This window comes from Narcine bancroftii, chromosome 8, assembly GCF_036971445.1.
Source record: "Narcine bancroftii isolate sNarBan1 chromosome 8, sNarBan1.hap1, whole genome shotgun sequence".
NCBI classification, from domain to species: Eukaryota; Metazoa; Chordata; class Chondrichthyes; order Torpediniformes; family Narcinidae; genus Narcine; species Narcine bancroftii.
Genome location: NC_091476.1, coordinates 174,001,864 through 174,014,844, shown reverse-complemented (window position 1 = coordinate 174,014,844; position 12,981 = coordinate 174,001,864). Strand labels below are relative to the sequence as shown.

The 12,981-nt window shown below is 44.5% G+C and overlaps 1 protein-coding gene across 6 annotated transcripts in view; it reads left to right on the top strand.

Moving 5' to 3' along the window:
- Positions 1-12,981, top strand: part of map7d1a (MAP7 domain containing 1a) — a 163,856-nt gene that overhangs the window by 96,019 nt on the left and 54,856 nt on the right. For all 6 annotated transcript variants that reach the window (XM_069895877.1, XM_069895875.1, XM_069895876.1 and 3 more), the window contains exon 3: positions 10,015-10,083. In XM_069895877.1, coding sequence (XP_069751978.1) covers positions 10,015-10,083 — 69 coding nt within the window. The remainder of the gene's footprint in view (positions 1-10,014; positions 10,084-12,981) is intronic.

Genomic DNA, 12,981 nt, shown 5'->3' with positions numbered 1-12,981 from the left:
TCCAAAAGAGGCAGCGTGTGGGGCATTGAGGTGCCTGGGTTGACAGAAGTGCCTGAGAAACTGGCTTCTGTCCCCGATGTTAGGGGTTAGATTTTTTTGATGCAGCCTCAAAAATCCCCACCTGAATACATTCTGTCAGCGATGGCAAACATCACCACAGTAAATCTTGAATGGTGTGCAGACTGCCACACTCTCCTCCCCCATCCCCACACACGGCCACTGCAGTTAAAATAGAAACTGCAGCCACAGCAAGTGAAAAATTGAGGTGAAGTTATGCAGCAGGCTTTAACCATTTCTGATAACGTGAAGCACCTCATAATAAATAAGTACTTTTAAAAAGTCTCCCTGCTGTAAAGTGGGAAAGGAGACCTGTCAATTGCTACAAAGCAATTTCCCCATAAACAGCATCTGTCTCTTCACAAATTTGTGTTTAAAGGTAAATACTGGCTGAGATATTAAAGGGATCTGCTTGTTAAGTAATGTCATAGGATTTTTCACACCCTTCTCACTGGAACAGTTTAGCTGAATGATATCCCACGCAGGAGGGGCGGCATTCCCAGCGATCAGCACTGGCGTGTGCTTCGAGAATTTTGCACAAATATCCCCAGTGTAGAACTGGAATGTGTTAACCTTCACAGCTAGGTCATTACGACTGAGTCATGAGAAACACTCAGCGAAACTGTGCTCCCTATGGTGTGGTCTGGAACAGGTTCAAGAGACCAGTTGTAACAATATTGACAGTGCCCTAGATGGCCTCGAGCTCCCTGCTGAATCAGAATACCTTGGGTTTAAACCTCGTTACAGATTCCGGAGCAGACTCTCTAAGCCGGCACAAGCTCAGCACAGTCACATACCACAAGTGAGCGGTTCAGCTGAGTTCCCAGGTCTTGGTGACGTGACATTATAGATTTCTTGATGGGAAATGTCTATTTTTAAAATTTAGGTAACAGGCCCTTCCAGCCCATAACCCCCATGCCCCCCAAATACACAACCCCCCCCCCCCCCCCCGCACATTTTGAAGGGACACTTGAGCTCCTGGTGGAAACCCACGCAGCCACTGGGAGAACGTACAAACTCTACAGACAGCACGGGGTTTGAATCTGTGTCGCTGGTGCTGTAATAGGATTGCACTAACCATGCCACCTCTTCCCGCTGTCTCCTGCTGTCCTGGTCAGCGATACACTTTGTATTTGTTCTTGATTAATCAATGGTCTGAGACACAGAAAAGCTTGAAAAGACCAAGTCGATTGGCAACAGCAAGGTAGACAACCCTTGGAATTCTCTGGGACAGATAAGATTGAGGCATGAAAATTGTTTTGGCTGGTAGGTGAGACCAGAACTAAGGAACATAGACTCAAGATTCAGGGGAGTAGATTCAAGACGGAGATGAGAAAAGACTGCTTTTCCCAGAGAGTGGTGAATGTGTGGAATTCTCTGCCCAGGGAAACATTTGAGACGACTTCATTAAACATATTTAAGGTTCAGTTGGATAGATTTTTACATAAAAAAGGAATTAAAGGATATGGGGAAAAGGCAGGTGGGTGGAGTTGAGTCAATGATCAGATCAGCCATGATCTTACTGAATGGCAGAGCAGGCTCGACAGGCCGGACGGCCAACTCCTGCCCCTATTTCTTATGTTCTAAGGTTTTGGCTACCAGTCAGTCACGTGTAGCATTCCACCTCGCGCCATCATTATTACTCTCCCTGCTCCAGCCAGAGGCAAGCTTCTTGTTGCCAGTAGCGTTTGATAGCCCCATCCTTCGAACCTCTGGAACGTAAAGCCGCTTGGTGACTCCTGTTTCCAAACCTCATGCACCCTGTGGGCAGCTGACTCCATCTTTTGATCTTCCCATTGATGGCTTCATTGGAAGGTGCAAAATCCTTTCAAGACCTCCAGGTAGATGCGGAGTTGATGCTACTCCTGATTGGTGACCTCGGGGGTGGTGATCTCGAAATAAGGTGCTTGGTGATTCAGGAGAGAGGGTCCAGGCCCGAAGCGTTGGCTCCCCTTTTACTTCCTATAGGTGCTGTGGGACCTGCTGAGTTTCTTTAAGCCTATTTGTGTGTTGCAAGAGATGAGAGGAGATTTCTTTGTCCAGGGTTTGGAGACCCTTTGGAATTTCGGTGTTTGGAGGATAAGAAAGGCTCGGTCGCTCATAACGTTCAACAAGGGATCAAAGGATGTGGGATTTGTGCAGGTAAGTTGCGCTAAGGTAAAAGATTCAGAGTGAGTTTATTGAACAGCAAAGGAGGGAGCAAGTGATGAAGGGGACACTGGTGTCTATTTCTGTTCCATTGCATTTGGGGAGCATCAGACTCTGCCTTCGATCATCTTCCTAAGAAAGCTCTTATCTGGTTTGGTGCCTGTGAATCATAATCTCCAGGATATAAGGAGTCGAAACTGGAATAGGCTATTCAGCCCTTCATACCTGCTCTGACACTCAGTAAGACCATGCTGGATCTCTCATCTCAGTACCAGCCACAACCTTTGATTCATTTTTATTTATATTTTATTGATTTTAATAAAGAACTTATATAAACAAAAAGGGTACAATTCAATAAGATCATATCACAAGCTAAATAAGATATTCCATATATCACTAACCCTTTTTTTAAATATTTTATTGATAATAAACTCGTGCAAAGATACAGTTTTCATATATCACAATGTAACAAAAAAATTATATATGTGTTAATTTTATATAAAGAGAAAAAGAAAAAATTCTAACAGCCTCTCAACCCCCCCCAAACCACCCACCATCTACCCAAGAATCTAACACCATCCCATCCCATGATTCCTTCAATATCCTAATATGTATTGGCCTCTTGCCCTGACAGTACTCCACAACTAGGCCTCCAGGATAGTGAGTTCTGAAGATTCACTAGTTTCTGGCTGAATAAATCTCTTCTTAGCTCTTTGCTGAATGGCATCTTATTTTGGATCTTGATGCTCCAATCAGAGAAAACAGCTCTTCTCCATCAACCCTTTTCAATTCTGAATTGAATTCTATGTACTTTAATGAGATCATCTCTCATTCCTCTAAATTCAAGAAAGCATCGGCCAGTGCCCTGAGTTTTGCCTCATATGACAAACCTGCCATCCCAGAACTCAATCTGAGCATCTTTGCTGCACTCCCCGTAACAACAGTATAAAATTGCTTGGGTAGGGGGAGCAGACCTGTGCGTAATCATCCTGGTGGGTTGTCATCAACTCCATTACTTGAGTAGGATGCCTCCTTACTCCTGTACTCAGGTCATAGAGTTATAAAGTAGTGGAAACAGGCCCTTCAACCCCCCCCCATTTATGTCATCCAAGGTGTCTCATTGCCTGCATTTAGCCCATATCCCTCTAAACTTTTCTTGGCCACGTACCTGTCAAAATGTCCTTTAAATGTGGTACTTCCACTTACTTCTACCTCTTCCCCTGGCATCTTGTTCTCTATACCCACCACCTCCTGTGTGGGGGAAAATGTGCCTTAGGTCCCCTTGAAATCTTTCCTCTCTCACCTTAAACCCATGGCCTCCAGCTTTAGACAACCATATCTTGGGAAAAGGTCTGTGTCAATCCACATTATTAATGCCCATCCTGATTTTGTGTCTCTATGGATGTCTCCCTCCCAGCCTTCCCCAGGGAAATCATTCCCAGCTTGTCTAATCTTTCCTTATAACTCAAGCCCGGTGTTCATGGCAACATCCGTGTGAATATTTTCTGCACCCTATCTCCCTTAATCACATCCTCCTTGCAGTAAGATCCATGTAGTAAAGGCCAACATCCCATTGCTATGGTGATTCCATATTTCCATGAGTCACAAGTCCTTCTAAACACTAATGCTTTTAAATTTCTCGCCTTTCTGAAAAATAAACTTTCTATTCTTTTCAAAGTGGATGATCTCACCTCCGATTATAAATGTTTTAAAATTAAATTTATTTACAACACGGTCGAAGCTGCATCTGGCCATTGAAACCCATGAAACCCAATTAGCCTCCCGACGCTGTATGTATTTGGAGGGTGGGAGAAAATGGGAGCACCTGGAAGAAGTTCACACAGGTGAGGAGAGTGTTTAACCTCCTTTCAGGCAATGCCAGTTTTGAACCCGGTTCACTGGTACTGCAATAGCATTGAACTAACTGTGCTGCCCTGCTCTTGACCTTTCCTTTTGCCTTTCTATATCCTGCTGAGGTCTCTTTGCATCTCCCATGCAGCCCACATGCCCTTTTGCTTAAATGAAAACCCTTCCAACACCTTAAACATGGCCACTACTACCCTGGTTAATTGCCCAAACAGACCTCTGGCTGCAATGAGTGTGAGAGGGTGTGTTGGGAAATTGCAGTGCAGCAAACTTGCCATTTGTCTTGTCCTCAGAGAGCTGAAGGGACCATCTTCACTACTCTCCCTTGGTAAGGGAATAATAACTAGTGGTAGTAAGGGCCTTTACTGGTGGATGTATCCTGAAAGGAATTCATGCTTGATGCAGGTAACAGAATGTTGCCACATTGCAGGATGTGAACTTGGAGTCTCTGGAGCCTCTGCCCTTTTGTGCTTTAAAAGACAAACCTTTTCAGTTATTTTAGTGACCAAGTATTAAATAAGCTCTTCCTGCCATACCTAGCCAAGTTCCGGTCCACTGAAACAATTCTTGGGGGGGGTGGGGGGAATGAATTTCCTGGACTCGAGAGCCAAATTAAATTCAGCCAAATTGTCTACGTGATGTGCTTTCTGGTTTCGTTGGCTTGGCTTCGCGGATGAAGATTTATGGAGTGGGTAAATGTCCACGTCAGCTGCAGGCTCGTTTGTGGCTGACAAGTCCGATGCGGGACAGGCAGACACGGTTGCAGGGGAAAATTGGTGGGTTGGGGTTGGGTGTTGGGTTTTTCCTTCTTTGTCTTTTGTCAGTGAGGTGGGCTCTGCGGTCTTCTTCAAAGGAGGTTGCTGCCCGCCGAACTGTGAGGCGCCAAGATGTTCGGTTTGAGGCGATATCAGCCCACTGGCGGTGGTCAATGTGGCAGGCACCAAGAGATTTCTTTAGGCAGTCCTTGTACCTCTTCTTTGGTGCACCTCTGTCACGGTGGCCAGTGGAGAACTCGCCGTATAATACGATCTTGGGAAGGCGATGGTCCTCCATTCTGGAGACGTGACCTGCCCAGCGCAGCTGGATCTTCAGAAGCGTGGATTCGATGCTGTCGGCCTCTGCCATCTCCAGTACTTCGATGTTAGGGATGAAGGTGCTCCAATGAATGTTGAGGATGGAGCGGAGACAATGCTGGTGGAAGCGTTCTAGGAGCCGTAGGTGATGCCGGTAGAGGACCCATGATTCGGAGCCGAACAGGAGTGTGGGTATGACAACGGCTCTGTATACGCTTATCTTTGTGAGGTTTTTCAGTTGGTTGTTTTTCCAGACTCTTTTGTGTAGTCTTCCAAAGGCGCTATTTCCCTTGGCGAGTCTGTTGTCTATCTCGTTGTCGATCCTTGCATCTGATGAAATGGTGCAGCCGAGATAGGTAAACTGGTTGACCGTTTTGAGTTTTGTGTGGCCGATGGAGATGTGGGGGGGCTGGTAGTCAAGGTGGGGAGCTGGCTGATGGAGGACCTCCGTTTTCTTCAGGCTGACTTCCAGGCCGAACATTTTGGCAGTTTCCGCAAAACAGGACGTCAAGCGCTGAAGAGCTGGCTCTGAATGGGCAACTAAAGCGGCATCGTCTGCAAAGAGTAGTTCACGGACAATTTTTCTTGTGTCTTGGTGTGAGCTTGTAGGCGCCTCAGATTGAAGAGACTGCCACCCGTGCGGTACCGGATGTAAACAGCATCTTCATTGTTGAGGTCTTTCATGGCTTGGTTCAGCATCATGCTGAAGAAGATTGAAAAGAGGGTTGGTGCGAGAACACAGCCTTGCTTCACGCCATTGTTAATGGAGAAGGGTTCAGAGAGCTCATTGCTGTATCTGACCCGACCTTGTTGATTTTCATGCAGTTGGATAACCATGTTGAGTTCTGGTTTAACTGTGATCTAAATGGTCAGTGAAGCAGTGGAAATCCCAGAGTCTCACTTTGTATTCCAATCTTGTAGGTGGTTCTGGACAGTAGGGAACACTGTTTTAAAATAGATCCTGTTCCTTCTTCATTCCTGACGTCCGCTAATAATTCCTTACACATTCTCCTTGAAAAACATGGAAAATGTCAGCTTCAGGTGCTTGGCATCTACCTCATTTTTTTTTAATGCTTTATGCCTGATTCAGTCGTACCCAGGTGTGGTTTATTGTCATTCACATTGTATAATGAACACCTAAATTCTTAACTGGTGCAACTGAACAGGCACTTGTAAGGACAAACGATAGCAGGAAACTAATTAACTTGAAGTAAAAGAGAGAATAAATACATAAGATAGATAATAAATATTCACAAGGATGGAATAAATGGCAGATGGACCCAAGCAGTTGTTTGCAGTTTTATTTATCCACATTGATCTCTTCACACTCTATCTACTTCAACTTAGCATCTGCACATCCACTCTGATTTTCTCCTCAGATCTGTCTAATTTCTTTTTGAAAGCACCTACTTTACAGGTGTCACCCAGTAACTGTGGTGGAGGGAACCCTCTTCCTTGCAGCACGTGGTTACAAAATGCCACAATTATTTCATTTCTGAATCTACTAACCATGTAAGGGATTAAGAAAGAGAACTTGCAAGACCCTTATCAGAGGATTTATGGGGCAAGATTCTTAACCTGGTGAATACATCTTCAATATGTGCCTGACATTCATTAATCCAATTCAAAGTGGTGGATCATGTTCACATGTCCAAAGATAAACTGGCTTGTATCTTTTCTAATATTGACCCTATTTGTGACGGATGCAAATCTGATATTGCTACATTGACACATGATTTGGTCTTGTTCAACTTTAGAAATCTATTGGAAAGAAATTTTAAATTTTATTTTCAACTGTATGTCAGGTGGAGCTATGACCCAATCCAATAACTGGTCTTTTCGGGGTTATTGACCCAGGTTTTTCTGCACCTGTTCAATGGGTTGTAGCCTTCTCTATATTGTTGGCTAGAATAGCCATCTTATTCAAATGGAAAGACTTGAGACTTCAACAGTGTTTCAACGGTTTTTTCATATTATGTCCTGTTTGAGTTTAGAAAAAAATTAGATATCATGTATTTGATTCATCGGTGAAATTTGAAGAAACACAGAAACCTTTTATGACTTATTTCATATGATGTAAATGTTTTTAATGTGATCAGATGTACTCTCTCTTCCAGATGAGATATTCACAGTATGAATCAAAAGGTACAAAATATATGTAACCCTCAGGATGAGCTGCTCAGATGTTTTTGGTTAGTTTTTTTTTAATAGAGTAGGTTAGGTGTGGTTTTCTTAAATACATACGTCACGTTATCCAACTGCACGAAAACCAACAAGGTCGGGTCAGATACAGCAATGAGCTCTCTGAACCCTTCTCCTTTAACAATGGCGTGAAGCAAGGCTGCGTTCTCGCACCAACTCTCTTTTCAATCTTCAGCGTGATGCTGAACCAAGCCATGAAAGACCTCAACAATGAAGACGCTGTTTACATCCGGTACCGCACGGATGGCAGTCTCTTCAATCTGAGGCGCCTGCAAGCTCACACCAAGACACAAGAGAAACTTGTCCGTGAACTACTCTTTGCAGACGATGCCACTTTAGTTGTCCATTCAGAGCCAGCTCTTCAGCGCTTGACGTCCTGTTTTGTGGAAACTGCCAAAATGTTTGGCCTGGAAGTCAGCCTGAAGAAAACTGAGGTCCTCCATCAGCCAGCTCCCCACCATGACTACCAGCCCCCCCACATCTCCATCGGCCACACAAAACTCAAAACGGTCAACCAGTTTACCTATCTCGGCTGCACCATTTCATCGGATGCAAGGATCGACAACGAGACTCGCCAAGGGAAATAGCGCCTTTGGAAGACTACACAAAAGAGTCTGGAAAAACAACCAACTGAAAAACCTCACAAAGATTAGCGTATACAGAGCTGTTGTCATACCCACACTCCTGTTCGGCTCTGAATCATGGGTCCTCTACCGGCATCACCTACGGCTCCTAGAACGCTTCCACCAGCGTTGTCTCCGCTCCATCCTCAACATTCAATGGAGCGAATTCATCCCTAATATCGAAGTACTGGAGATGGCAGAGGCCGACAGCATCGAATCCACGCTGCTGAAGATCCAGCTGCGCTGGGCAGGTCACGTCTCCAGAATGGAGGTCCATCGCCTTCCCAAGATCGTGTTATATGGTGAGCTCTCCACTGGCCACCGTGACAGAGGTGCACCAAAGAAGAGGTACAAGTACTGCCTAAAGAAATCTCTTGGTGCCTGCCACATTGACCACCGCCAGTGGGCTGATATCGCATCCAACCGTGCATCTTGGCGCCTCACAGTTCAGCGGGCAGCAACCTCCTTTGAAGAAGACCGCAGAGCCCACCTCACTGACAAAAGACAAAGGAGGAAAAACCCAACACCCAACCCCTACCAACCAATTTTCCCCTGCAACCGCTGCAACCGTGTCTGCCTGTCCCGCTTCGGACTTGTCAGCCACAAACGAGCCTGCAGCTGACGTGGACATTACCCCTCCATAAATCTTCGTCTGCGAAGCCAAGCCAAAGAAGATGTCACAAAAACATTTTTTTCGGAAAACTGGTAATTTAAAAAAAATAGCCCAGTAGCAACAGCAAATAAATTGAAACAGTGTTTAAACAAGGGAAGGCTTTTTTAAGCATTAAAATAATGTTTAATTCTCACCAAAGAAAAATCCTGGCCACCGCCGGTCACCGACACTTTCCCACTGAGGCCCCGCTCATGCCAGGAGCCCGAGACTCCTGCTCCTTTGTGGGAACTTGAGGTCCCTGGTGCCGCCAGGAGCCCAAGGTCTGCTAATACTGGTGCTGGTAGCCTGGTCAGTTCGGCTCTGAAAAAATTTCAGATAAATGAGGATTTCTGATTTGTTTCAGATATCCTTGTTAATCCAAAAAAAATTTTTAAAAATTGGATAACTGTGGATTTTGGAGAATCTGATTTCAGATAATCAGATTTGTAGTTTGTGTGTGTGTGAGAGATGTCTTTTCTCTCTTCATCCAGTGTAGTGGAGGGGTGACTGAGTTTATACTGCTTGAAGTTTTATCTTGAGATATACACATATGTGATTTTCAGTTTTGTTCCCTTTTCTTCATTGTACTGAATTTATTATAAAAACCAATAAAAAGGATTGAAAAAGAAAAGCGAGAGCATCAACTAGTGTGGATACCAACAAGTGCTTGGTACTCGAAGTTGATCCCAACCTTGGCTGCTGTTCACATGGGATTTGGACATTCTCTTGACGCTGTGGCTTTCCTATTTCATGGAAAGATGGGCTAGTGGACCAATTATCAACTGTGAAGAATATCTTGGCATGTGGGCACAAGATGGAAAGGGTAGGTGAAAGGCATGACGTGAGAGAGGAAGTAAGTTTCAGGGTCACAGGGAAATGAGAAGCAAGAGTCTGGTAAGATTGCATGGACCTGAAGGGCCAAATGGCCTTTCTGTGAAATAGTAAGCAAAAATAGAAGCATTACTCAGCTACACTGGCCTCTTGATCCGCCTTTGAATCGCGTGATTGCTCAACTATCCCATCAACACTTTTAAATATCCATCATGTGCTGAGCCTTAAACCTATTCCGTTGTGGAATACCTCTATCCATCTTGGGTAGACACTTTGGGATACAGTGAGACATGAATTGTAGGGTGGCTAAAGGGGAAAGGGGTGGCTTTGGACCTGATTCCCAAACTTTTCATTGGCAGGGGGTGGTGAGGAGTGGGAAAGATCTTCTTTCTAGCTCCGTCTTTGCCTGGAGTGGTGGAAGGTGAGGAAGTTCAGAACTTCTTGACAAGCAACCCCGTGCACCAGCTCCTGAACGAACCTTCTCGCTGATAATTGCTCGTGTGAAAGGCACTCTGTCATCACAAAGGACTGTTGTAATTCTTCTCACTTGTTTTCCTTCTAGATGCCCTGAAGGTGGAGGAGAGGCAGCAGCTTGCAAGGCAGCGCAGAGAGGAGCGGGCAAAAACTCTCGGTAAGGATGGGAACCTGAAATTGTTTAATTTGGTCCTGTTCTGTCAGAAATTAAGAGATTTAATGAGAAAGGGTTTCAGCGTTGAGATTATTGTAAGGTAGAATGGTTGATTTTTAAAATTCTTTGGGTATGACTCAGTGGTAAAGCTAGTAGAGTCACTGTCTCACAACTCCAAAGATCTAGGTTCATTCCTGACCTTGGCTGCTGTCTGTGTGGAGTTTTCACATTCTCCCTGTGTGTTTCCTTGGGGCGCTCCGGTCTCTTTCCACGTGCCAAGAGTTCTGCACGTTGGTTGGTTAATTAGCTGCTGTAGATTGTCCCTGGTGTGTGGGTGAGAATCTGGGGAATTGGGAGGATAGGTTCCCGGGAAAATAAATGATGAGCAGAAATGCTCCGTGAACCAACATCATCTTGATCATCCCAAGGGCCTCCCTTTTGGTTGTAAGAAAACATGGAAGTAACGTGGATTCAAATCTGTGTTGAAATTATGCTGATTAAGCAACCATCATTATTGCATTTAAGCAAAATTCAACTCATCAAGATAAAAGGTAGCTGTTGAATTTAAAAGTAGTGGTGACTGAAGATGATATCTCTCTAGGTGATCCAGGGAAAGGTAGGGATTCCCAATCCCGGGAAGTTCAGTAGATGAAGAACCACTTCACGGTCGAACTATAGTTACCGACCCGCAAACAAATGGACTCCAAGCCGAATGGTAATAAATGCACAAAAGTGCTGGAGAAACTCAGCAGGTCCTGCAGCGTCCAGAGCAGGAAAAGATATGTAACCAGTGTTTTTTCAAGGTATGAGCTAAAAAGCAGACAGGCACCTGAATGAAAAGGTGCAGGAAGAACACAGGTCAAAAGCCAAGAAGCCATAGGTAGACATGGGTAGGAGGGCAATTGATCAGGGGGGAGGGGAGAAAGCAGAGGTGGAGGAAAGGAAATGGCAGGATAGGGAAAGAAACATTGGTTCTTTGCCTCCTATGGACGCTGTGGGACCTTCTCTAGCACTTTGGTGCATTTACTGCAATCATGGTGTCTACAGACTTTCTTGTTTCACTCCAAAGCTGAATAGTGTTCCTTCTTTGCTTGCTTTTCAACCTTTTTAAGAAGCTTCAGATGAATAAATATCAGAGATGGGGATTGCATTAACAACAGTTAACGTGAACAAACACAGACATCGAGCAACATCTGTAAACAGCCTTCCAATCTCTTAAATGCCAAACATAAAAAGGAATCAAATTTTATGACAAAAATATCCCCCTAAGAAACAAAACAGAAAAAAATAAAGCTGGGCGACTGTGTTTCAGTGGCTAAACAATTATTTTGTAGTTAATTCCAACTCCTCTACACTCAGGATTCCACATTTGCTTCTGATGGCTCCAGAGCAGGTCTACATGCTTGGAGCAGCTGTGGTCACGGAGTGTTGCAGGGATCGAGAAGCGGTTGCAGGGCAGCTTGAGAGATTGAAGGTCGGGATGATGGATTAGAATCTAAGTGGCAGATATTTCAATGCAAGTACCCAGGAGCATAATTGAATTCCCAAACCCAGTGCTGAATGGTGGAAGGTAGCTCATGCACTGAAGGCAATTGCACAGAAAGGGAAAGGTGGAGACAGGGAGGAATATAAACTCTACTCTTCAAATAGACGTCCATGAAAGAAAAGTTCGGACAATAGGCTAATGCGACAATAGGCTTTGTGATAGATCATTTCTGACAGAACATACTCATGTTTGGAATATAAACGAGAGTGTTTAGAGGGAAATTGAATGGTAGTGTGAGTGACAGGCCTTCCAGTGAAAATTGAGACTGTTTGGTTGCACGCACTTGGATTCTCACTTCCTGGAGATGTCATAACAAAGCAATCGAAGCTGAAGAGAGTTTTACTGAAGGCCACTTAGAACTTTTGGTATCTTCTTACAGAGCAAACAGCTGATGATAAGCCAATTGCTAATTTTAGCTCTGGTGTCTGTTGAAATGGCGTTGTCTCTCAAAGCAATAACACAGCTCAACACAAACCCTGGAGATGGTACCTTGCTGTGCTAGCGAATGCACAATACCGTACCCTACACCGATTAGCTATGGCAAACACCAGGAAAAACTACATTGAACCAACATGGGAAGGGAATGATTTAAGGCCTAATTAAATCAGTGAGGGCTGGAAATGAGGTGCAGAATTCAAATAGATTGGAAGTGGGGGTGGGGGGTGCGTGGATGTGCAAAGGACTTAGGCAGATATGGTCGAGCTCTCTGTGAAGAGTATAGATGGTTCAAATTAAGGATTTTTCACCAAAGAAAATGGGTAAAAACAAGTACTACGAAACCAAGGCAGCTGAGAACAAAAAAAATGAAGACGTTTCTACTCAGCCAGCGACATCGAATGAAAGCCTGAAAGTGAGTGGGGCAAGAGTGGCCTCAGGACCGGCGGACCCCGACAGAGTAGGGAGTCAGGACATGAACTAAATATTAACCTGGAAGAAAATGGAAAATTTGAGCAACTAATTTGCTGGCGTCAAAAACGTAATGAGAGACAAGACTGAAAGGATGACTGAAATTAAAGAAATTGTTGAAGACTTAACTGAAAGAATGACCCAAGCAGAAGGAGACTTGGTAAAAAGCTTTGAAGAAAGATGCGAAGCAAAGGGAGTCAGACAGACAAGGTCTGCTGGACAAGATTGACCACACAGAGAATTTTGGCAGACAAAATAATTTCTGAATTATTTGGCTGAAAGAAGGAATCGAGGGATGAGATCTAATGAACTTCTTCAAAACCTGGATCCTGCGAGTGCCAGGAGAAGACAAATTCAGAGAAAAACTGCATATTAAAAGGGCTCTCCGGATCGTCGATCCCAAGAGAGCCGATGATCAGCAACGACGACTGGTCCTGGTAAGCTTGAGT